This window comes from Ursus maritimus, unplaced genomic scaffold, assembly GCF_017311325.1.
Source record: "Ursus maritimus isolate PB19 unplaced genomic scaffold, ASM1731132v1 scaffold_23, whole genome shotgun sequence".
Taxonomy (NCBI): domain Eukaryota; kingdom Metazoa; phylum Chordata; class Mammalia; order Carnivora; family Ursidae; genus Ursus; species Ursus maritimus.
Genome location: NW_024424786.1, coordinates 39,949,657 through 39,970,204, shown reverse-complemented (window position 1 = coordinate 39,970,204; position 20,548 = coordinate 39,949,657). Strand labels below are relative to the sequence as shown.

The window sequence follows — 20,548 nt, the reverse complement described above, 5'->3', positions numbered from 1 at the left end:
CCCCCCCCCGCCGCCAAATTGAGACCCAAATATGGGAAGGGACAGGCCAGAAGGCCCACGTGGGGGTTCAGTGGCTCTTGTGCATTGCCTCGACATACATTTAGAAGGCAGGCATGGGGAGGGAGTTAATGGTGAGATAGTAAAGCTTCTCTTTCCTTCCCCGGCCTCCACTGTCCCCAAGGAGGCACCACGTCCGCCCCGCTGCCAAGACCCCGACTCACCCAGATTATAGAGCAGAAAGAGACCCTGGAAGGCGGCCTGGCGGGGATGCGGCCCGGCGCCTTGCGCGTAGCAGCGCCGCAGAGAGCCGAAGCACTCCTGCACCTGCGCCTGCAGCAGCACCGGGTCCGCCGGCCCGCGCGCCGCGTCCGGCCCCAGCCGCGCCACCACGGCCAGCAGCACGGCTAGCGCCGCCTCCAGCACCGCCGCCGCCTCGGCGTCGCCCGCGCCCTGCAGGGCCAGGTCCAGCCGCACGGCGCGCAACCGGTCCGCCACGAAGCTGGCCACCTCGGCGCAGGAGGCGTCAGCGCGCTCGGCCACCTCGCCGGCCAGGTAGCGCACGGTGGCCAGCAGCACGGACGGCGGCCGTAGCTGGCTCGGCGGGGGCCGCGCCTTGCCGGCGGCGGGTCGTTTGTACTCCTTCACGGCGCGCTGCGGATCCGCGCGGGGCGGGTCGCCGCGGCACCCCGGCGCCACCTCGAAGCGGTGCAGGCGGCCCTCCTTTTCGCGCTCGGCGCGCTCGGCGGCCGGGCACATGTCTGGGCAAGTGCCCACGGGCAGCTGGCAGGCGGCCATGGGGGCGCTGAGGGGAAAGCAGAGGCTCTCAACATTCCAGAGACCGGGGCGGCCACCCGCCCCATTCTACGCAAGGGCTGGCGGGGCCGGTCGGGGCTCGGGCGCCGGGGCGCGCGGATCCCAGCTGGGCCCCGCCTACCCGGCCACCACCGCCCTCTCACCGAGTCTCGTCCCCTCCCACAAAGCCTGGAGTAGGCCTCCCAGGACACACTGCATTGTAGCTCAGCGCCGCCACTTCCGACTCAGACGCCTCCAAAGCCTCCAGGATGCACCGCGCACAGTCCAGCCCACTCCCATGATGCACCAGATTGTAGTCCCTCCCGCAACCAATGGCTTTGCAGGAGGGGCGGGAGAGGCATGGAGCCATGCCCTCCCAGGCTTCAAGGCACCGAACCCTGAACCCTCGCTCTTATCCTTTGGGCACCTCCCCAAATGGGTAACCCCAATTTGGGTTCCTCTCCATCATCCCCTTCACCCAGTAACCTGGTTCAATCGGTCTTACTGTCATTCTCTGCTCTTGTTTCCCTGGAGACTACTCTACCCGTTTTCTAGATCAGGGGTCCGCAGACTTTTTCTGCAAAGGGCCAGAGAGTAAATGCTTTGGGATTTGCAGGTCGCAACTAGGCAACTATTCAACTCTGCTGGTGTAGTGGGAAAGCAGCCACAGACAGTATTAAGTGAATGAGTCCGATTGTTTCCAACAGAATTTTATTTTTAATACTTAGATTTCATGTAATTTTCATGTCACAGAATACTATTCTTTTGACTTTTTTTAACTATTAAAAAATGTAAAAACAATTCTACCTCATGGGCCTTACAAAAAAGGGCCCTGGGCAAGATGTGACTGCAGTGGGAAGTAGGATGCAGGAGGTATCTTACTTAGTTTGCAGACCCCTGTTCTAGATGGGTCAACCGCTAGTTTAGGACCAGGGGTGCTGCCCACACAAGACGGACAGGCAGCATCAGAAGTGTTTTGTCCCGGGCCGCCTGGGTGGCTCAGTCAGTTAAGAGTCTGCCTTCGGCCCAGGTCATGAGAGCCTGCTTCTCCCTCTCCTCCTTGCTCGTGCTCTCTCTCTCACTATCCCGCTCTCAAATAAATCTTAAAAAATAATAATAATAATAATTAAAAAAAAAAAAAAGAAGTGTTTTGTCCTGATTCCAAAGTGGTAGGTGTGGTCAAGGAGCTTTGAATCATTATTTGTCTCATTCTTGGTCCAGTTACATACAGAAATGACCCCTAGCGTTACAAGACCAGGATATCAGGCCAGGCCCCAGGGAGAGTAAAAGGGAGTCGCTGGCAGTGCTGGAGCTAGAGCCCTGGGTACGGGTTCACGCCCTCTCAGCAGGGGAGTTGGGACAGGTGCAGGTGCAGGATTTCTTCTGCCCTCTTCAGGTACTCGGCGGCCTTCTTCTTCACACCCTCCCGGCGGGCAGGTGATGGGTCACCTGGGAACAGAGAATGGCTCAGCTGAGATCCCTGGTTTCAGAACCCCTGGTCTAGCCCCTTACAGTTCACAGAGCATGAACATGTGTCTTTCCCCACCTCCCGGGGACTCAGATTTATGCTCCTCATTTTACAAATACGAAAACTGAGGTCACAAGAGGTAAAGAAACTGCCCAAGGTTACACGGTTGGTCAGTGATGAGCAATTCTGATCCTTGACTTGTCTTTCACTTTCCCTTCCCTTCACTCCACCGTCCGAGACTCTAGGCCTGACCTCCCACCTTGCAGCCGTACTCACCAGGAACGCCCTGTAGCAGGACGTGCACGCCGTCCCGGTAGCCCTGCAGAGCCGCAGCGTAGGCACCTGCCTTCTCATCCCGCAGAGCCTGGGTGATGAGCTCTGTGGCTTGGCTCAGATAGGCAGGGGCCGGCCGGCCTTCCTCGTCCTCTTCCTCCTCCTGCCCTCCAGGCTCCCAGGGTTCCTGGTCCAACCTTTCAGACTCTGCCTCCATCGCCGCCAGCTCACCCACATGGATGGGACTGGGGCCTGCACCTTCTACGATCAGATACGGACGACTCAGGCCAAACTGCCCTCCGTTTCCCAGGGCCTGCGGCCCATCCCCAGACCTTTCTTGCCCCGCAAAGTACCAAGCTGCCCCTGGTGGAGGGAAGCAGTCTCTGAGCAATTCGAAAGCCACTCATGAATAACAGACTAGCCATGATCGATTTAACGGTGGAGCTCCTGTGATTTTGTAAAGAACCTTCCTGATTCTTTCTCTAGGTACATATTAACATGAGTTTGTGAGGTCTGGGTCACTGGGCCTACTTTCCTCCTGACTACGGCTGATCTTTTGTAGTAGATCCAAACCCAAGAATTCCCTCCGCAAAACTGAACTGAAGGATGCTAGACCAACTAAGCCAGGCCAAGGGCAGAAACGCTCCAAACCTTGGAATGTCAGAATAATAGATTCAGAGCATCTCAGCTCTTCAACTTCAGCTGAGGACCCACCTATGAAGACAGTGGGGGGCGGGCATCCTCACATTCCGGAGAGAAGGTCTCATTCTAAACCCCAGGACTGGCCAAAAGGGGGACAAACATCCCCTCTGCAGCTTATACAAGAGAAGGCTAGAGATTTGGTCCATCTTTGGTGAAAAGGCCTTTGGAGGGAAGGTACCAGAACAGGAAGCCATGGCACACTAGTGGCCTAGAGAGGGAAGGGTGGGCAGGTCTCTAATCCCATCCCAGTGACCCCGTGAGGAGACTGGGGGCCTCCTGCAGGCAGGGAAGATGACCTCTCACTTCCCAGCTGGACATACAGCCCTTCCTGTGTTGCTCACGGAGCAGAGGGCAGAAGAGCTCTTGGGAGGCCCTAACGTGAGTACGAGAGTTCGATGCATGTGTTGAAGAGAGAGACCAGCGCCAGCTGCTTGCTGGGGGATTCTGACGCTGAGGGACTTGCTGGAGGCGCCCACAACAGGGGGGCAAGGAGATGAGGCAGCAGCTAAGCAAACTGTATTTCCAGGCTCTGGCTCAGCAAGAGCTCGGGAGTTTTCTTATGGGCCGAGGGAATGTCTGATGGGAGCTACGTTCTAGGAGTCTTGACAGGCTCCTGGCCACTGGGCACGCCAGTGACCGCGCCCCCACTTTCCCCCTAATCCCTTCTTCCCCAAGCCAGCCGTGGAGGGGCTGAAGGAGCAGGGACGGCAGGAAGCAGAAGTAGAAGAGGAAAGAGTTCTCCTCCCAGGCGCACAGGGCGGTGGTGTGCAGCAGGGTAACTGGTGGAAGACTAAGGTCCCAATTTGGGTCGGACCCGGGGTGAGTGAACCCCAATGCCTGAAATCGATCACGAAGCTGAGGGTCTGCCCAGCAGGTCACCAAAGGGCCAAGAAGAAGGCCAACAAAATGGGCTTAAAAAGATGGGAGGACTCCAAACTGAAACCCTCTCATCATGAGGATCCTGAAGCAGATCAGCCGTTCCGACAGCCCAGCGGGAGGAACAGACCTTGAGAATGAAAGGGGCTACTGTCCCAGAGCCTGGGACTCTCAGCTCCAGGACCCAGACCTCCATGGGAAGAGGCGGGGGGCTTCCCCCTTCCATGGCGGGTCTGGGATGCCCCCACATGCCCGGGCCTCCCGTGGGAGGGCCTCCTGTGCTGCTCTCTGAGCCCAAGCCTCACGGCCCTGCCCAACAGGCCTCTCCTGCTTTTAGGATCTGCAGTGCGACCCCGAGCCGGCCAGGAAACCCCAGCTTGGGCTCCCAACGGACGGAACTCAAATCCTCCCAAGCCAGTGTGACCCCTGCCTGTTCCAAAGCTCTCTCAGGGAGAAGAGCCACCTCTCCCTGAGGAGATCTCCCCTTCCTTCCTCCGAGGTTGCTCACTGTCCAGCGGCACCCAGCTCGCAAACCCTGGCACCGGGCGCCTGCTTCCAGTGCTAAGGCTGCCAACTGCCCGCGGTGGGGCGACTTTCTGGGATTTACACAGGCACTACACACGCTAGTCGGTGGCTCTGCCCCCCCTCCTTGCCCCTACCTCAGCTTCTCCCCCACCCCCCGCTTGTCCCAGCTTGTTACCTTCCCTGGAGAAAGGGTCGAAGAGGGCAAGCTCAGCCTCTGTGAGGGGGCCTCGGGCAGGGGAACTGGACGCTTCCTCGGTACTCCCACAGTTAAAGAGGAGATCCAGGGCCTCCTGGGCAGGGCTGGAGGGTGGGGGATCCGCTGCGGAATAAATCATTGGGGACCTTCATGCCTGTCCTTATCATTTCCCAGCTTTCAAAATGCAATTCCCCTCTCACTAACTCCTGTGGCACCCAAGGGCATAGACGAGCCCCCTCTTCGTAAGGGTTGTACCCCTTTTACAGACTAAGAAACTACAGCCTAGACAAGGAAAATGGCCCGCTGAGAGCGTCTCAGCACGTTACTGGTAGAGGAGCTGGGACACGCCGCAGAACTTTTACTAAGCTCGCTGAGGAGGTGTGTGCCCTCCACCACCCCCACACCCCCCAGCCCCGGCTCCCTCTCCAACCCCCATGTACCTGGCACCTCCACTTCCTCAAGGCCTCTCCTCTCTGCAGGGAGCGGCTGGGGCAACCAGGGCTCCTCAGGGGGCGGTGTGGGGATCAGAGGGGGTGGCAGGATGTGCAGGTGTCTGGACAAGTCGGAGGGCCGGGTCACCTCCCCACCCTGCAGGAGAGAAGACAGGGATGGAGTGGGGTGGGGGGGTGTCTCAGGGTACAGCCCAGTGGGCAGGTAGGCTTCCCAGGAGCTGGGGACGAGGGACAAGCACGGACACGTACCCGGAAGAACTCCTTGAGCTGGGGGCTGTTGTTGAGCGCAGGGATGTGCACAGTGAAGCGAAGCAAGTCCTCGGCCCCCTTCCGCCGCTCTTCGATCACTGAGGCCTCGAACCGGCCTGCAGCCCCCCAGGACGAGGGGTGGGGAGAGAAGCAGTGATCTACACGGGTCACTTTCCTGCTTCCTCCGGAGAGGATCCCAGCAACCAGCTGCTCTCCTCCCCAGTCTGCCAGCAATCTTCCCTGGCTCCTCCCGGGAGGGGGGGGGGAGGGGGCTGGGGTGCTTGCAAGCAGGGACCAAGCTCCCTAGTCCAGTCCTCCAGGTACCAGACGTTTATGGAGCACCTACTAACGTGCTCGGTTCAGAAGGGGAATGGGAGGGAAGCAAGGTGTCTGCTCTCATGGATTCACGTCCTAGACAGGGGAGGCGGTGGGCAACCATCAAGAAACAAGATCATTTCAGATGTTCCTGATGTAATGGAGAAGTGACTTGCCCAAGGTCACACAGCAAGTAGCTCCTTTTTCACAGTCTCCCTGCTCTGTTCTAGGTATGCTGCGGAATGAGCTAACTCTGACCTAGTAGCTGGCTACACGGCCCCCAGCCTGGCGTCACCGGCCGGCAGCAACCCTTCGCCTTGTGTGAAAGAGTATCTCACGTGAGTCTAGAGACCCAAATAACAGATCGGTCCTGCCCACCAGCAACACATCATGAGCGGCGTGTGCGGTTACTAGTTTTCTTGTAGCCACGTTAAACGGAAACAGGTCAACTCAACTTTAATAATATATTCCACTTAACCCGGTATATCCAAAATAGTCTCCCTGGCACCTGTGATCAATATATAAATTATCGCCACGGTTCACCATCTATTTCACTGTGTGTTCGACCCATACGGCTGCTGCTTTGAACAGCGCAGGGCTGGAGGCGACACCAGCTCCCGGGGAGGATTCTGGTTCTGCCACTTACAGCCAAGCCCCTTTATGACCCTGAGCCTCAGCTGCCCTGTCCTGAAAATGGGGCTAAGGAAGACGGAATGCTGAAGGGCTCCACACACACTGAAGGCTAGGCTGCTCTGAGGCTCAGTTCCCCCACGTGTGAAATGAGGCTGTCTCTAAGGGCTGGGGGTGTTGGCCCCCCATCCAGCCCCCACCAGCAGGGGTCCCCTCCATCTCTGGCCTGAATGCCTAGATCAGCACTCACCGAACACCTGGGCGCGGGGAAAGGCCGGGAACTCCTCTAGGCGGCGGAAGAGGTTGCGGTGGGTGTAGGCCAGGTCCCCGTGCAGCTTGCGGAAGTCGCTGTACCGCTTCCAGACCACCACCTGCCAGGGACACAAGCCTTGACCCCGGCTGGCAATGGTGATGGTGGAAACAGGCTTCCCCCCTCCCCAGCCTGGGCCAGCGCCTGCGTGCTTGCATGCGTGCGTGCCCGTGTGCCTGTGTGCGTGCGTGCGTGCGTGGCTTGGGGCACAGCAGCTGCTCCTCCCAGGGCCGAGGAGTTACCAGTTGTTCCTTTGCTGCTCCTGCATCTGGAACTGGGGAATGGTCCCCTTCCTCCCAGGAGCCTCACCTCTTTGACATCCTCTGGGTCCCTCTTTGAGATGAACTGAGGAAGAGAGGCAAGAACCAGGTGAGACCAGAGACACATCCGACACCCCATCGCCCAGTAAAATCCAGAGATGCCCCAGGTGCCTCCCAGCCCTCGTCAAAGGGGCAGTGGCCTTTGGCCGTTGGCCGCTGGTATCAAGGTGTCCTGGCTTCAAGATTTTGTGTCACCAGCAGTTTTTCTATCATGTGCTGGTTTCTTCATCTGCCAGATGGGAGGATCCCATCCAGACCCCTTGGTCCTCAGCCCAACTTTTATCCCCGTTCTTCACGAATCTGCGTGTCACCCTAGCACAGGGGCTGCGCTAATCCTCTCTGTATCATTCCAGTTTTGTATGTGTGCTGCCGAAGCCAGCACTGTCTCACTTCACTCGAAGGGCCAAGGCCCGGCATCTCCTTCTGAAACCAAAGAACCTCCAGTCTTCTGAAGAATGAGGTTCTGTCCCAGGAGCCACTCCTTCCTTCAGTGAGAAAGTCTCTGTGGGGCTGCGGGAGAAAGCAACCCTGGGGTTGCGACCCGGGGAAGAGCAGAATGGGTCTGAGCTGGAAAGAAGGCTCTGTACTCACTATGGTATATTCGTAATAATTAGAAAATAACATTCTCCAGTGTGGACTACTTTATAGTTTTCCAAACATCTCCTCTTAATTGTCCTAGATCCGGAGGTGGCAGATACAATTAACACGCCCATTGACCAGATGAGGAAGTGGAGGCGCAGAGAGGGGACGTGACCTGTGCAAGATCGCACAGCACGTTTTGCAAATGATCTATCTGATAACGAGCTGATATCCAAAATATATAAAGAACTCCTACTCAACACCAAAAACCCAAAATAATCCAATTTAAAAATGAGCAGAGGGGGTGCCCAGGTGGCTCAGTCGGTTGAGTGTGGGTCTCTTGATTTCGGCTCAGGTCATGATCTCAGGGTCATAAGACTGAGCTCCATGCAGGGCTCCATGCTGGGCGTGGAGCCTGCTTAAGATTCTCTGTCTCTCCCACTCTCTCTGTCTCCCCCACTGGCTCGTGGAAGGAAGGAAAGGAGAGGGAGAGGACAGGACGAACACTGGTAAAGGTAACTCAATAAATATATATTAAAAAAAAATGGGCAGAGGACCTGAATAGAATTTCTCCCAAGAAGATACACAGATAAGCAACAAACACATGAAAAGATGCTTCACATCACTAAGCACCAGGGAAATGTAAATCAAAGCCACAATGAGCTTTCGCCTCCCACCAGTCAGAACAAAAAGGTAAGAAATAACAAGTGCTGGTGAAACCGTAGAGAAAAGAGAACCCTCGCGCAGTGTTGGTGGGAATGTAAATCAGAGCATCACTGTGGACAACAGTGTGGGATTTACTAAAAAGTTAATAATAGAAATACCACTGGACCCAGTAATTCCACTTCTGGGGTACTTACCCAAAGAAAACAAAACCACTAATTCAAAAAGATACATGCACCCTGATGTCCACTGCAGCATTATTTACAACAGCCAAGACATGGAAGCGGTCTAAGTGTCCATCAATAGGTGAATGGATAAACAAAATGTCGTAGATCTATACCACGGAATATTACTCGGCCGTAAAAAAGAACGAAATCTTGTCATTTGTGACAAGACAGATGGACTGAGAAGGTATTATGCTACATGAAATAAGGTGGACAGAGAAAGACAAATACCACATGATTTCACTTATATATAGAATGTAAACAAAATAAATAAAACCAGAGACAGATTCCTAAAGACAGAGAATAAACTGGCGGTTGCCAGAGGGGAGGTGGATGGAGGGGTAAGTGACATAGACGAGGCGGATTAAGAGGTACAAACTTCCAGTTGTACAGTAAATAAGTCAGAGGGATGAAAAGTACAATACAGGGAATATAGTCACTAATATTGCAATAACTTTGTGTGGCGACCGAGGGTCAACTACACTCACCATAGTCAGCACTTCATAATGAACATAAATGTCGAATCGCTACGTTGTGCACCTGAAACTAACATATTATTGTATGTCAACTATACCTCAGTTAAAAGTTTTTTAAAAAAGTCACAAACCAAGTAAGAGGGACTGTTAGGGCTGAAACCCTGGCCGTTCCTTTTCACAATAGACTCAGCCTGAAATATCTTGGGTAAAAGAAACTAGATTTAAAAACTGTTGAGGAATATATATCCCTGACAAAGGAGTCCTATCCAGAATAGATAAAGAACTATAGATGAATACTAAAAAGTCAAACAATTCAACTTTTAAAATTGGGCAAAATATTTGAGCAGGTACCTCCCACAAAAGGTATCTGAATGGCCAATCAGATTATGAGAATATGCTCGACATCATCAGTCGTCAGAGAAATGCAAACTACACTCCAGTGAGATAGCACGCGACCCATCCACCTAAAATGCCAAAAACTGAAGGTGCTGATGATACCAAGTGCTGGTGAGAATGGGAGTATAAAACGATACTTTGGAAAGTACCGCTTTGGAAAACCGGTTCTTCTTCTTCTTCTTTTTTTAATGATTTTATTTTTAAATAATCTCTACACCCAATGTGAGACTGGAACTCACGATCCCGAGATCAAGAGTCACACATTCCACCGACTGAGCCGGCTAGGTGCCCCTGACGTTGGTATTTTAAAGAGATGACCTAGATAAAAGAACCTGGAAAGGACCAGGTCGCACAATTACATTTCAGAGGCACAAGGACAAGCCTTTGGAGATAAATAGGGAATTGGGATTGGTTTAGGGATTGGTAAAAAAGACTGGCAGATTTTGAATTTTCTGGAGCCACACCTGAGTCCTGTGAAGATTCAAGGTGTAAAACAAGGACAGCTGTTTTTAATTCCTCAGGGAGTTGGCTTGCCACCTAAAAGACATCAAAAGACTGACACACCCATCTATGTTGGAAAGTTTTTCTGTCCTTTTGGGTACATTTAGCAGAGGGGTGAAGCCCCCCCAAAAAAAAAGTTCTAATCAGGTCTCAATATCAACCACCAACCTGGCCAACTTCCAACCACAGAGCTACATGAACACTCTTCTAAATATTTTGTCAGTTTCAGCTAGGACCAACAGCAAACAGCGCCCCGGAACAACTACACATGTAGCTATCAAATGACCCAGCAATTCCGCTCTTAGGTACATACCAAGAAAAAATGGGTGTACATGTCCATAAAAAGACTTGTACATGAATGTTCATACAATTCTACTTGTAACAACTACAAAATGTTTTAGACACAACCCAAATGTCCAACAACAGGAGAATGAATAAAGAAATGGTGGTATATTTCTACAGGGGACTACGATCACATAGCAATAAAAAAGAACACACTACTTACACATGCAACAGGGATGAATTCCAAAAACATTACATAGAGAGTGAAAAAGGCCAGACACAAGCGAGTATTTTCTGTGTCATGATTTCATTCGGATGAGGTTCAACAGACAAAACTAATCTACAGTGACAGAAGTCAGGACAGTGGTTACTTCTGTGAGAGAACTATAGATTGGAAAAATAAGAGAGTCTCTGGGGTGAGGAGAATGTCTGTCTCCTGATCTGAGCATTACCTGCGCAGATACATACATAGGTAAAAATTACCGAGCTCTGTACGCTTATATAAATGACGTCTCAGTGTAAACAATTTACAAGGGGAAACAACGAAAAACTGAGGAATCCCAGCAAGTGACTTGCGGAACTGTGTGTAAATAATAGACTAGATACTCATATCTGCTTTTAAATGTAGGGTTTACCTGCAAGGACAAATAAGGAACTGGAAGCATTGGTTGTCAACAAGATGGCAGACGAATGGGGATGGTAAAGGAGGGAAAACTATTTCTCTTTCAAAGTTATTAAAGATTTTATTTATTTATTCGACAGGAAAGAGACAGCCAGTGAGAGAGGGAACACAAGCAGGGGGAGTGGGAGAGGAAGAAGCAGGCTCATAGCGGAGGAGCCTGATGTGGGGCTCGATCCCATAACGCTGGGATCACGCCCTGAGCCGGAGGCAGACGCTTAACCGCTGCGCCACCCAGGCGCCCCTCTCTTTCAAAGTTATAAAAACATATCGAAGTTATGCACGTTACTTGCTTACAAATCAACAGAAAGATTTTATAGGAAAAGGGTACAGACCCTTCCCACCCCCCAGTCTGGTCTTCCTAGGGACTATCTCTCTGTGTGTGTGTGTGTGTGTGTGTGTGTGTGTGTGTGTGTGTGTTGGGGGGGGGCAAGGGAAAGACATAAAAGATATGGGAAAATTTTTAAACATCTAGGATTCTGCACTTAAATCACTTTGGAAGTGTCTTTGTGGGTTTGCTTCCCTTTAACAACTAATGCACAGTTTAAGAGTTGCCTAGTTTAAAATTCTAAAGGTACAAAACAACTTAAAGTGAAAAGTCTTCCCCAACCAGTTCTCCTATATCATTCTACAGATATTCTTTTATACTCTTTCTGTTTTTAAATTCTTCACATAGCTTCCCCCATGTATCTATAAAATCTGCTTCTAACGTTGTTACTGCTTCCTAATCAACTTCGGTCTTTCTCTGCTGACTTCCAGCTGTGACTGAAGCTAGAGACTTACTCTTGAAAATTTCTCTTGAGCTGTATGAATTTTTAAAGTCATAGTTTTTTTTTTAATTAAAAATTAAACTTTTAAAAAGGGCTTTTATGTAAATATCAAACAAACCAGATAACACAAATTACTCCAAGAGATTGGAGAACTAACTAATATTTGGACTGAGCCAGAGTTTTCGTGTTAACTTAAATAAATTCACAGCCTGCTCTGCAGGCACCACACGTTGGGCGTGGGAACCCACCCCTCCCACTCCGAGAACTGCCGTCCACGCCCTTTTAAAAGGACAGCGCCCTCCCAGGGCCGCACCCCCTGATGGCTAAAGAAGTAAACAAAGCCTCCTTCGGCAACCTCCCCTTAAAGGGAAATCCATTTCTGTCGTCTAAAAAGGGAGCGTCCAGCAGTGCCTTGCCTTAAGGTAAAACACTGCCCCGCTCCTGTTAAAAGGGTAAAGGTCCCTACCGGGCCCCACCTCACCTGCGCGGTCACTTTATACTCAGTGTAGCCCTTGGGGTGGGTCCGGGGGTCGGAGACTGTGTAGTGCCGCAGGAAGTCGTCCTTCGCCTGGCGGGACATGGCAACCGAGCCGGAGTGGAGCTGACCGCCGGCTTCGGCCTCCCCCACGCCGCCCCCGCCCCTCCGGGTCAGTCTCCGCCAGCCACGGCCTCTCCGGAGCCTGCGCCCTCCAGCCTCGGGCCCAGGGAGCTGGTCGCAAGTGACGGCGCAGTTCTCGGCCTCGGCGTTTGGCCAGGGAGCGTCTAAAAAGTTCTCGGTGGCTGGTAAAGCGTGAACTAGGTGATTTAAGAGTTAAGGACTGGGGAGGCTGATCACTGGGCTCCGAGCAGTGTTCAAGCCCGCCCCATCCAACGTGTCTAAACGACTTCTTTTCTGCTTCCCAGTACCTTTCTCTCATCCCCTCCCCCCAACTTTTATTGTGTTCAGCGTGCCAGATGTGGCCAAATCATTTCCCTGTCTCCCTCCATCGGATTCGCTAATTCATGTTTTCTGCAAGGGTAGGGGAAGCAAAAAGAACTCCAGAGAAGCGGGATGGCTTCACAGGTTTTGAAGTCACACTTCTTACCAGCTGTATGAGTTTCCTTTAACTTAAGTTTCTCATCTCTAGGGTGTTGATAGTGTTTATAATAGGGGATGTTTATGATAGAATCTACTTCAGAGGATGATGCTTTTTTCCCCTTCTTGGTCTGCCCAGCATCCCGCCCCCAACGTCTCTGTTAGCACCATATCTTTGTTTGGAGGTAGTTCTCTTTAGGTGTAGCCCTTCAGCCTCCTACCCCAGAATCCAAAGATGCCAGTGTTGGGCTGGCCGAGAAAAAGGGGCCAAGACACCCAAGATAACCGACTCTCCCGCCAAGATTTAAATCAAAACCTAGGCAGGAAACCGAAACCTGTCCTACCGACTTTCCTCACCCCCCAGCAGTACCCAATGAAAACCCTCGCTGCCTTGCCCTGGGCACGACTTCTCCAACTCACTGCTCTTTCCTGAGTTGCGGAACCTCGCCCGAGGGTGCTTGCAATAAAGTTCATCCCTTGAACCCTGTTTGCCTTGCGGTCTTGATTTCATTGGCGATGAGAAAAAAACTAACATTTGGTGCAGAAACCCGGGAGGAGATCGAGCCCCTTGCTTCGGCACGGAGGCTCTCTCCTCCTCTCAAGCGGACTGGGACCCCTCTCTCCCTCTCTAAACATCTCTCGGAACTTGCTGTGGTGAGTGTTCCCTGGTCCCCGATCCTCCTCCGGCACACCCTGTCCTAATCGCGGCCGCGTCAGGGCGAGCCGCCCCCCTCCGGCCACCTGGTGGCCCTCATAGTTCCGGAGGAATCGGGAGACGTCCCCATTCCGGGCTACTACCCTCCCCTCCGAACCGCGACTCAGCACACGGACGAAGGGACGCCTTCCTCCGTGCCCTGGGTTGATAGGCGAAGGGGCCATGGGAACCTCCCATTCCAAATTTGACCCTAAAACGCCCCTGGGCTGTCTCCTGGACAATCTTCGAACCCTAAAATTGGATCAGGACCTACGAGGCGATGCTTCATACATTACTGTACTGTCGCTTGGCCCCAATGTCAATTGGACAACCAATCACAATGGCCCCCCGAAGGCACCTTCCATTATCAGGTGCTCGTGGATCTTGACAACCTCTGTAGACGCCAAGGCAAATAGTCCGAGGTCCCCTGTGTCCAGGCTTTCTGGGCCTTAGCTCTCAGCCTTCACTATGCTCCCGCTGCTCAACCTCTCAGGCCCTCCTCGCCCTCTCTCCCCCTCCAACCCTTCCGCCTACTGCTCCCAAGGACCCTGATCCACCCTCTCTCTCTCCTCTCTCTGAACCTCCTGAGAACGAGCCCCGCTCACCCCCACTCTCTCTCTTCACCTCCCATCTCCACTCATACCCGTCCCGGAATCCTTCCCCCGACCTGGTTTGTCCCCTGAGGGAGGTCGCCGGGGACGAGGGGGTCGTCGGAGTCCATGCACCCTTCTCCCTGCAGGACCTCTCCCAAATCGAAAAGTGCCTGGGCTCTTTTTCAGCCAACCCAGATAATTTCATCAAAGAATTTCAATATCTGGCCCAGGCCTATGACCTTAGCCGGCATGACTTACATATTGTCCAGACCACCACCCTCACCACCGAGGAGAGGGAACGTATCCAGGCTGCCGCCCGAGAGCATGCCGACCAGGTTCATCTTACCGACGCCACCGTGTCGGCCGTCGCTCAGGCGGTCCCAGCCGTGGAACCAGGCTGGGACTATCAGAATGGACAAGATGGCCACAACGCCGCCACCGCCACCGCATGGTCCAGTGCCTCATCGCCGGGATGACGGCGGCCTCCAATAAAGCTGTAAATTATGATAAGATCAGGGAAATCGTTCAGACCCCTGACGAGAACCCCGCTGTATTCCTTAACTGGCTAACCGAGGCCTTGACCCAATTCACCCGTCTAGATCCGTCCTCTCCGGCGGGGGCCACGGTCCCAGCCACTCTATCTCCCAGTTGGCACCAGATATTCGGAAAAAATTTAAGAAGGCCGAGGAGGGCCCCCAGACCCCCATTTCCGACCTGGCGAAAATGGCATTTAAGGTCTTTAATTCCCAAGAGGAGGCGGCTGAGCTTAAACGGCAGGCCAGGCTCCAGCAGAAGGTTCAGCTGCAGACCCAGGCCTTGGTAGCGGCCCTGCGGCCAGCCGGCTCCGGGAGCCAGCAGAGGGGGGCAGCCAACCGTACCCCACCGGGGGCATGCTTCAAATGCGGAGCTGAGGGACACTGGGCTCGTCAATGTCCCAACCCAAAGGCGCCCACCCAACCGTGTCCTCAATGCCACATGATGGGGCATTGGAAATCGGACTGCCCTAACCTCAGGGGATCCTTGGCGCCTCTACGCGGGGGCAACCCCGAGACGGTAAGTCCGGCCTTCCAGCTACTCGGGTTGGAGGACGACTGACGGAGCCCAGACTCGGACACCCCTCTCACCCAGGCCGAGCCCAGGGTTACGCTCCAGGTAGCGGGTAAGTCCATCTCCTTTCTGCTGGACACAGGGGCTACCTACTCAGTTCTGCCATCCTACTCGGGACCTACGCGAATCTCACTGGTCACTGTCACGTGGATCGATGGGACCTCCTCCTCTCCCAGGGTGACCCTTCCCCGTACTTGCAGCCTGGATGGTTTCCCCTTCTCCCACTCCTTCCTCGTAATTCCCTCTTGTCCGGTCCCCCTGCTGGGAAGGGATATCCTCCAAAAACTGCAGGCCACCATTCGTCTCTCTCCCTCCCCCTCGACCTCAGAATGCCTCGTCTTACCCCTCCTTCCTGCCCATCCGACCCCCGCCCCAGATAACCTTCCTGCAGTGGATCCCCAGGTCTGGAACACCTCTAAACCCATCATTGCATCCCACCATGCCCCTGTTAAAATGCAGCTAAAAGATAACTCCAAGTTCCCCTCCCGAGCACAGTTTCCCATTTCCCTGACTCACCGTCAGGGTCTCAAGCCTATCATAGACCGGCTGAGATGGCAGGGGCTCCTGATCCCCATCAGCTCCCCCTGTAACACCCCTATCCTGCCAGTCCGTAAACCCTCGGGGGCCTACCGACTGGTGCAGGACCTGCGGCTCATTAATGAGGCTGTAGTCCCGCTTCATCCGGTCGTCCCCAACCCTTATACCCTATTGTCTCATGTCCCGTCTAACACTTCTCACTTTACTGTATTAGACTTAAAGGATGCCTTCTTTACTATCCCCCTGCACCCTGACTCCTACTTCCTCTTTGCCTTTACCTGGGAGGACCCGGACACACATGTCTCCGGGCAGCTGACCTGGACAGTCCTGCCTCAGGGATTCTGAGACAGTCCGCATATTTTTGGTCAGGCGTTGGCCACTGACCTGCAGCAGTGTGCCCTTAAGGCCAGTACCCTGCTACAATATGTGGACGATCTCCTCCTCTGCAGCCCCTCTCTCTCCTTATCCCAGGAAGACACCTCTACCGTACTCAATTTCCTGGGGGGCAAAGGGTACCGGGTCACCCCTTCAAAGGCCCAACTGTGCACCCCCTCAGTCACGTAGCTGGGTATCTTCCTGACTCCCACCTCTAAGTCCCTTACCGGGGACCGCATCCACCTCCTCCGGGAACTCCAGCCTCCTCAAATTGCGGAGGAAATTCTCTCCTTTCTTGGGCTTGTAGGCTTTTTCAGACATTGGATTCCAAATTTCTTGATCCTGGCCCGACCTTTATACCAAGTGGCCAAGGAGACCCCCCAGGGTCCTCTCACTGACCCCACTTCAGTCCGGCACTTGTTCTCCAAGCTGCGGGACTACCTCACCGCCGGACCAGTCCTGGCGCTACCTGACCGCTCTAAACCCTTCCACCTGTTCACCAATGAGCGGTCCGGCTCAGCCACTGGCCTCCTAGCCCAACCAGCGGGGCCCACATACAGGGCCGTGGCCTACCTATCTAAACAGTTAGACACCACCACCCGAGGATGGCAGCCCTGCCTCCGAGCACTGGCGGCCGCCGCCTCTCTGACCAAGAAGGCCCTCAAACTTACTCTGGGACAGTCCCTCGTAGTCTACTCTCCCCACTGACTCATGGATCTCCTCAGCCACCGATCCCTGGCCCAGTTAACCCCCTCCCGCCTGCAACTGTACCATCTGCTATTCGTCGAAAATCTGCAAATTTCCCTCTCTGCCTCCCCTCGCTTAAATCTTGCTACTTTTTTTGCCTGCACCCTCGCTCACCCCTGAACCCACTCATTCCTGCCCGCAACTCCTGGAGGACCTCACTCCCTCTCACCCAGGGCTCTCTAATCAGCCGTTGCCTAACCCTGACCGCGTGCTCTTCGTGGACAGCAGCTCCCTCCTGGCCTTGGACGGCCAAAGACATGCCACCTATGCTGTAGTCACCTCGGAGGCAGTAATAGAAACAGCTCCCCTTCCTATCGGGACCACCTCCCAGAAGGCTGAGCTTATAGCTCTCACCCGGGCGCTACACCTGTCTAAGGGACAGCGAGTCACTATATACACGGACTCCAAGTACGCCTATCTCATAACTCACACCCACTCCGTCCTTTGGCAGGAGCGGGGGTTCCTGACCACCAAGGGCACTCCTATAGTTAACGGGCCTCTCATTGCCAAATTACTCGAGGCCCTTAGCTTGCCCACCGAGGTAGCAGTAGTCCACTGCCGCGGCCACCGGACCTCCAAGGACCCGGTCTCCCAAGGCAATAACAGGGCAGACTTAGTGGCCAGGCAAACGGCCCTGAACACCTCTTTGGCTCCGATCTTCTTCCTCAACACCCCCCACCGGCCTTCTTACTCTGAAAAGGAGGTGCAAACCCTCCAAGGCCTAGTGGGAAAACCAGAGACAAGGGATGAATCTACATCCAGAATAAAATTGCCCTGCCGGAAAACATAGCTCACACCCTAATCACAGACATTCACCAGTCTCTCCACATTGGCCCAAAGGCCCTCCACCAGTTCCTGCAACTTCTTTTTCACCACCCTTCCTTATCTCGGGTAACTGAGACCGTTCACAGAGCCTGTAAAACCTGTTCGGCCGTAAATGCACAGGGCGGAATCCGCAGACCAGGGCCCAACCATCAACTCCGTGGCCATCAGCCAGGAGAAGACTGGCAACTGGACTTCACTCATATGCCCCGTCACAGAACCTTCCGATACCTGTCAACTCTGGTCGATACATTCACAGGCTGGATCGAGGCATATCCCACGGCCCGAGAGCGGATACAGTGGCCACAATTCTCATTGAGCACATCATTCCGAGATTCGGACTACCCCGAACTCTGCAGTCAGACAACGGACCTGCTTTCATCTCCCCCAACAGGTGGCAGAGAGTCTCAACATCACCTGGAAACTCCACATCCCCTACCACCCTCAATCGTCGGGTAAGGTAGAAAAAGCCAACGGGTTCCTCAAGGCACAGCTCACCAAACTGACCTTGGAAACCCGTCTTTCGTGGCCCACACTCTTGCCCCTGGCCCTCACCAGGCTTAGGGCAACCCCTCGCGGACCCTCAGGGTTGAGCCCATTTGAGCTGCTGTACGGCCGACCCTTCCTTATAAGCCATAACCTCCCAGCCGTTCCCCCACCTCTCCTGTCCTACCTGCCTTACCTTACCCTCCTGCGGGCTCTCCTGAGGGCGCATGCTGATGCTGTCATCCCTGCCCCGAACGACCATGACCATAAGGAAGCCCCCTTTCAAGGGCTATTCCCAGGGGACCAGGTCCTCCTCAGAAATCTGCACCCAGGCTCCTTGCAGACACGATGGACAGGGCCTCATACTGTCATCCTTACCACCCCAACCGCGGCAAAACTGCTGGGGCACCAGGCGTGGGTACACATCAACAAACGGGCGACTGCAGGTAATGACTGGACCTCTCAGATGGTGGGCCCTACCAAACTTCGCTTGTACGGGCTCCTCCCTCTGGTTCTCCTGAGCCCCCTGACCCAAGCGACAGAATGTGAATGCATGCGTGGCAGCGGACGCACAAGGTACTTCCAGTCATTCACCTATATGCCTAGTAAATGCTATGCAGTAAAGTCCCCATATACCTGCACATCTGTCCACGCCCCAGGAAGACCTTCTGGATGTCTGACCTCACTGAAAGGTACAGGTACAGTCACCCTTGCGACACTTACCCCAAGATGGGGAAGGTCTGCTGGACATATCTGGCCCAGATAGGACTCTCCGACGGAGGAGGGGTTCAGGACCAGGCCGGCCGTAACCAAAGCCGGCAAATAGTCAGGAGGTTACATGAGCAACACAAGCCCAGGCCTATCCCACCTACAAGGGAATCAGTCTCGACAGCATCCAGAAGGTTCCCACCACTGAGCAACTGACGGTGGTCCTTTTAAACTCCAGCTATAACCTGTGGCGGAATGTCTCTCAGGACCGCGACTGCTGGATCTGTTTCCCCTTCTCTACTCTCTCTAACATTGTGGGGATACCCATTCCAACCCGGTGGCCCCTCCCCAGTTCCACCATCAACAATAAGACAGTCCACATTGGACCCATTGGAGGGACCATACCAATCCTTAATCTTTCCTCCACCATCGACACCCTCACCCCTACACCCTCACCCCTTGCACCGCCAACATCACCTCCTCCCTTCCTTACTGCACTCCCTCGGGGGTGTTCCTCTTGTGCCCCAAGGGAATCTATCGCTGCCTGACTACTAATGACTCCCTAGACAGTGTATTTATCCTACTATCCCCATCTACCAACATCTACTCCCATTCCCAACTCCTGTCCATACTATTCCCCCACCGTCAAAGGGCGTATTCCTTCCCCTGCTGATAGGGGCGGGCTGAATCCACTCTGGGTGGCGATTAGCTGGAGCGGCTGGCCTTGGGATCGTCAATGGCCCCTTTACTATAAACTCTCCCAAGCCCTCAACGATGACATGGAACAGATCGGCCGACTCCTTTACTAAGCCTTATGAGACCCAGGTCACCAGCGTTTAGCTGCCACGTTCTACAAAACCGATGCGCCTTGGACCTCCTGACTGCCGAAAAGGGAGGAACCTGCCTCTACCTAAACGAGGAGTGCTGTTATTTTGTCAACCAGTCGGGTATAGTCACCTCCAAGATCCGGGAACTCAAGGACCGGATCTGAGCAAGGCGCCAAGACACCTCCATATGGGGCCTAGACCCCCATACCTGGGTAACGTGGCTTCTCCCTTTAGCGGGACCCCTCTGCTTAATCCTCCTGCTAATCTCGGTTGCCCCCTGCCTTATTCAGCATATACAGGAACGCTTGCGGGAAGTAACTCGGGTGTCAGTCAACCAACTGCTCCTATAGCCCATTCTCGCCTGCCCACCTCCGACTACCCCTATGATGACGCCCGACCGTCAGCAGGAAGTAGCCAGAATGGAGTCGACGCCCCCGATACCATTATATAAAACAAAAGGTCGGAATGCTGGGCTGGCCGAGAAAAAGGGGCCAAGACACCCAAGATGGCCGACTCTCCCGCCAAGATTTAAACCAAAACGTAGGCGGGAAACCGAAACCCGTCCTACTGACTTTCCCCACCCCCAGCAGTACCCAATAAAAACCCTCGCTGCGTCGCCCTGGACTTTTTCCTGAGTTGCGGAACCTCGCCCGAGGGTGCTTGCAATAAAGTTCATCCCTTGAACCACGTTTGCCTTGCGGTCTTGATTTCATTGGCGACAAGAAAAAAACTAACAGCCAGCTCCTTTCCTTGCCCCAGGTCCTGGGTGGGGGTGGGGGACTCTCTCCTGAAGCCTGAATCTTGAGTTTCTTGAGTGAGGGACAGAGGGCCTGGCAAGGGGACCGGTTTGTTCCTGGTGTGCAGTGTTGGCTGCGGGTTTAGCTGCCCAGCCTCTGGAC

At 54.1% G+C, this 20,548-nt stretch overlaps 3 protein-coding genes and 1 non-coding gene across 11 annotated transcripts in view; 1 reads left to right on the top strand and 3 right to left on the bottom strand.

Annotated features, from left to right (window-relative positions):
* SAC3D1 (SAC3 domain containing 1) overlaps positions 1-1,052 on the bottom strand; it is a 4,770-nt gene extending 3,718 nt beyond the window's left edge. For both annotated transcript variants that reach the window (XR_005837162.1, XM_040639361.1), the window contains exons 1-2: positions 957-1,052; positions 222-802 (exon numbers count right to left, since the gene is read on the bottom strand). Coding sequence is in view for 1 of the 2 variants with exons in the window: in XM_040639361.1 (XP_040495295.1) it covers positions 222-795 (574 nt within the window). In the remaining variant the exon portion in view is untranslated. The remainder of the gene's footprint in view (positions 1-221; positions 803-956) is intronic.
* A 914-nt stretch (positions 1,053-1,966) lies between these two features.
* On the bottom strand, positions 1,967-12,396 carry SNX15 (sorting nexin 15). Of its 6 annotated transcripts, none has more exons than XM_040639362.1 (8): positions 12,160-12,396; positions 7,031-7,133; positions 6,729-6,866; positions 5,534-5,691; positions 5,273-5,420; positions 4,812-4,955; positions 2,537-2,794; positions 1,967-2,241 (listed from the first exon to the last, which is right to left on the bottom strand). In XM_040639362.1, the coding sequence occupies exons 1-8, from the start codon at positions 12,256-12,258 to the stop codon at positions 2,135-2,137; spliced, it is 1,155 nt and encodes a 384-aa protein (XP_040495296.1). In that variant the 5' UTR covers positions 12,259-12,396; the 3' UTR covers positions 1,967-2,134. The 6 variants fall into 6 exon arrangements, with proteins under 6 accessions (XP_040495296.1, XP_008707209.1, XP_040495297.1 ...); XM_008708987.2 differs by having other exon boundaries at positions 5,534-5,649; XM_040639363.1 differs by having other exon boundaries at positions 6,729-6,849; positions 7,098-7,133.
* On the bottom strand, positions 7,382-7,489 carry LOC121104851. The gene has a single exon (XR_005837226.1). It is a non-coding gene; the product is annotated as a U6 spliceosomal RNA (small nuclear RNA).
* Positions 12,397-12,530: 134 nt separating the features above from the next.
* On the top strand, positions 12,531-19,655 carry LOC121104791. 2 transcript variants are annotated; one of them, XR_005837163.1, is made up of 3 exons: positions 12,531-13,407; positions 18,023-18,083; positions 19,642-19,655. XR_005837163.1 is itself a non-coding variant. In XM_040639366.1 (2 exons), the coding sequence occupies exons 1-2, from the start codon at positions 13,270-13,272 to the stop codon at positions 18,878-18,880; spliced, it is 996 nt and encodes a 331-aa protein (XP_040495300.1). In that variant the 5' UTR covers positions 12,531-13,269; the 3' UTR covers positions 18,881-19,396. The 2 variants fall into 2 exon arrangements, 1 of the variants encoding a protein (XP_040495300.1); XM_040639366.1 differs by lacking the exon at positions 19,642-19,655 and having other exon boundaries at positions 18,023-19,396.
* The last annotated feature ends 893 nt before the right edge of the window (positions 19,656-20,548 follow it).

Excerpts from the sequence above, each read along its gene's own strand:
- SNX15 (XM_040639362.1), bottom strand. The coding sequence starts at position 12,258 with ATGTCCCGCCAGGCGAAGGACGACTTCCTGCGGCACTACACAGTCTCC. Across the intron at positions 6,867-7,030 it reads GAGCAGCAAAGGAACAACTG|GCTTGTGTCCCTGGCAGGTG; the intron begins GTAACTCCTCGG and ends GCCGGGGTCAAG. Across the intron at positions 2,795-4,811 it reads CGACCCTTTCTCCAGGGAAG|AAGGTGCAGGCCCCAGTCCC; the intron begins GTAACAAGCTGG and ends ATCTGATCGTAG.
- LOC121104791 (XM_040639366.1), top strand. The coding sequence starts at position 13,270 with ATGAGAAAAAAACTAACATTTGGTGCAGAAACCCGGGAGGAGATCGAG. Across the intron at positions 13,408-18,022 it reads ATCTCTCGGAACTTGCTGTG|GTGGCAGAGAGTCTCAACAT; the intron begins GTGAGTGTTCCC and ends CTCCCCCAACAG.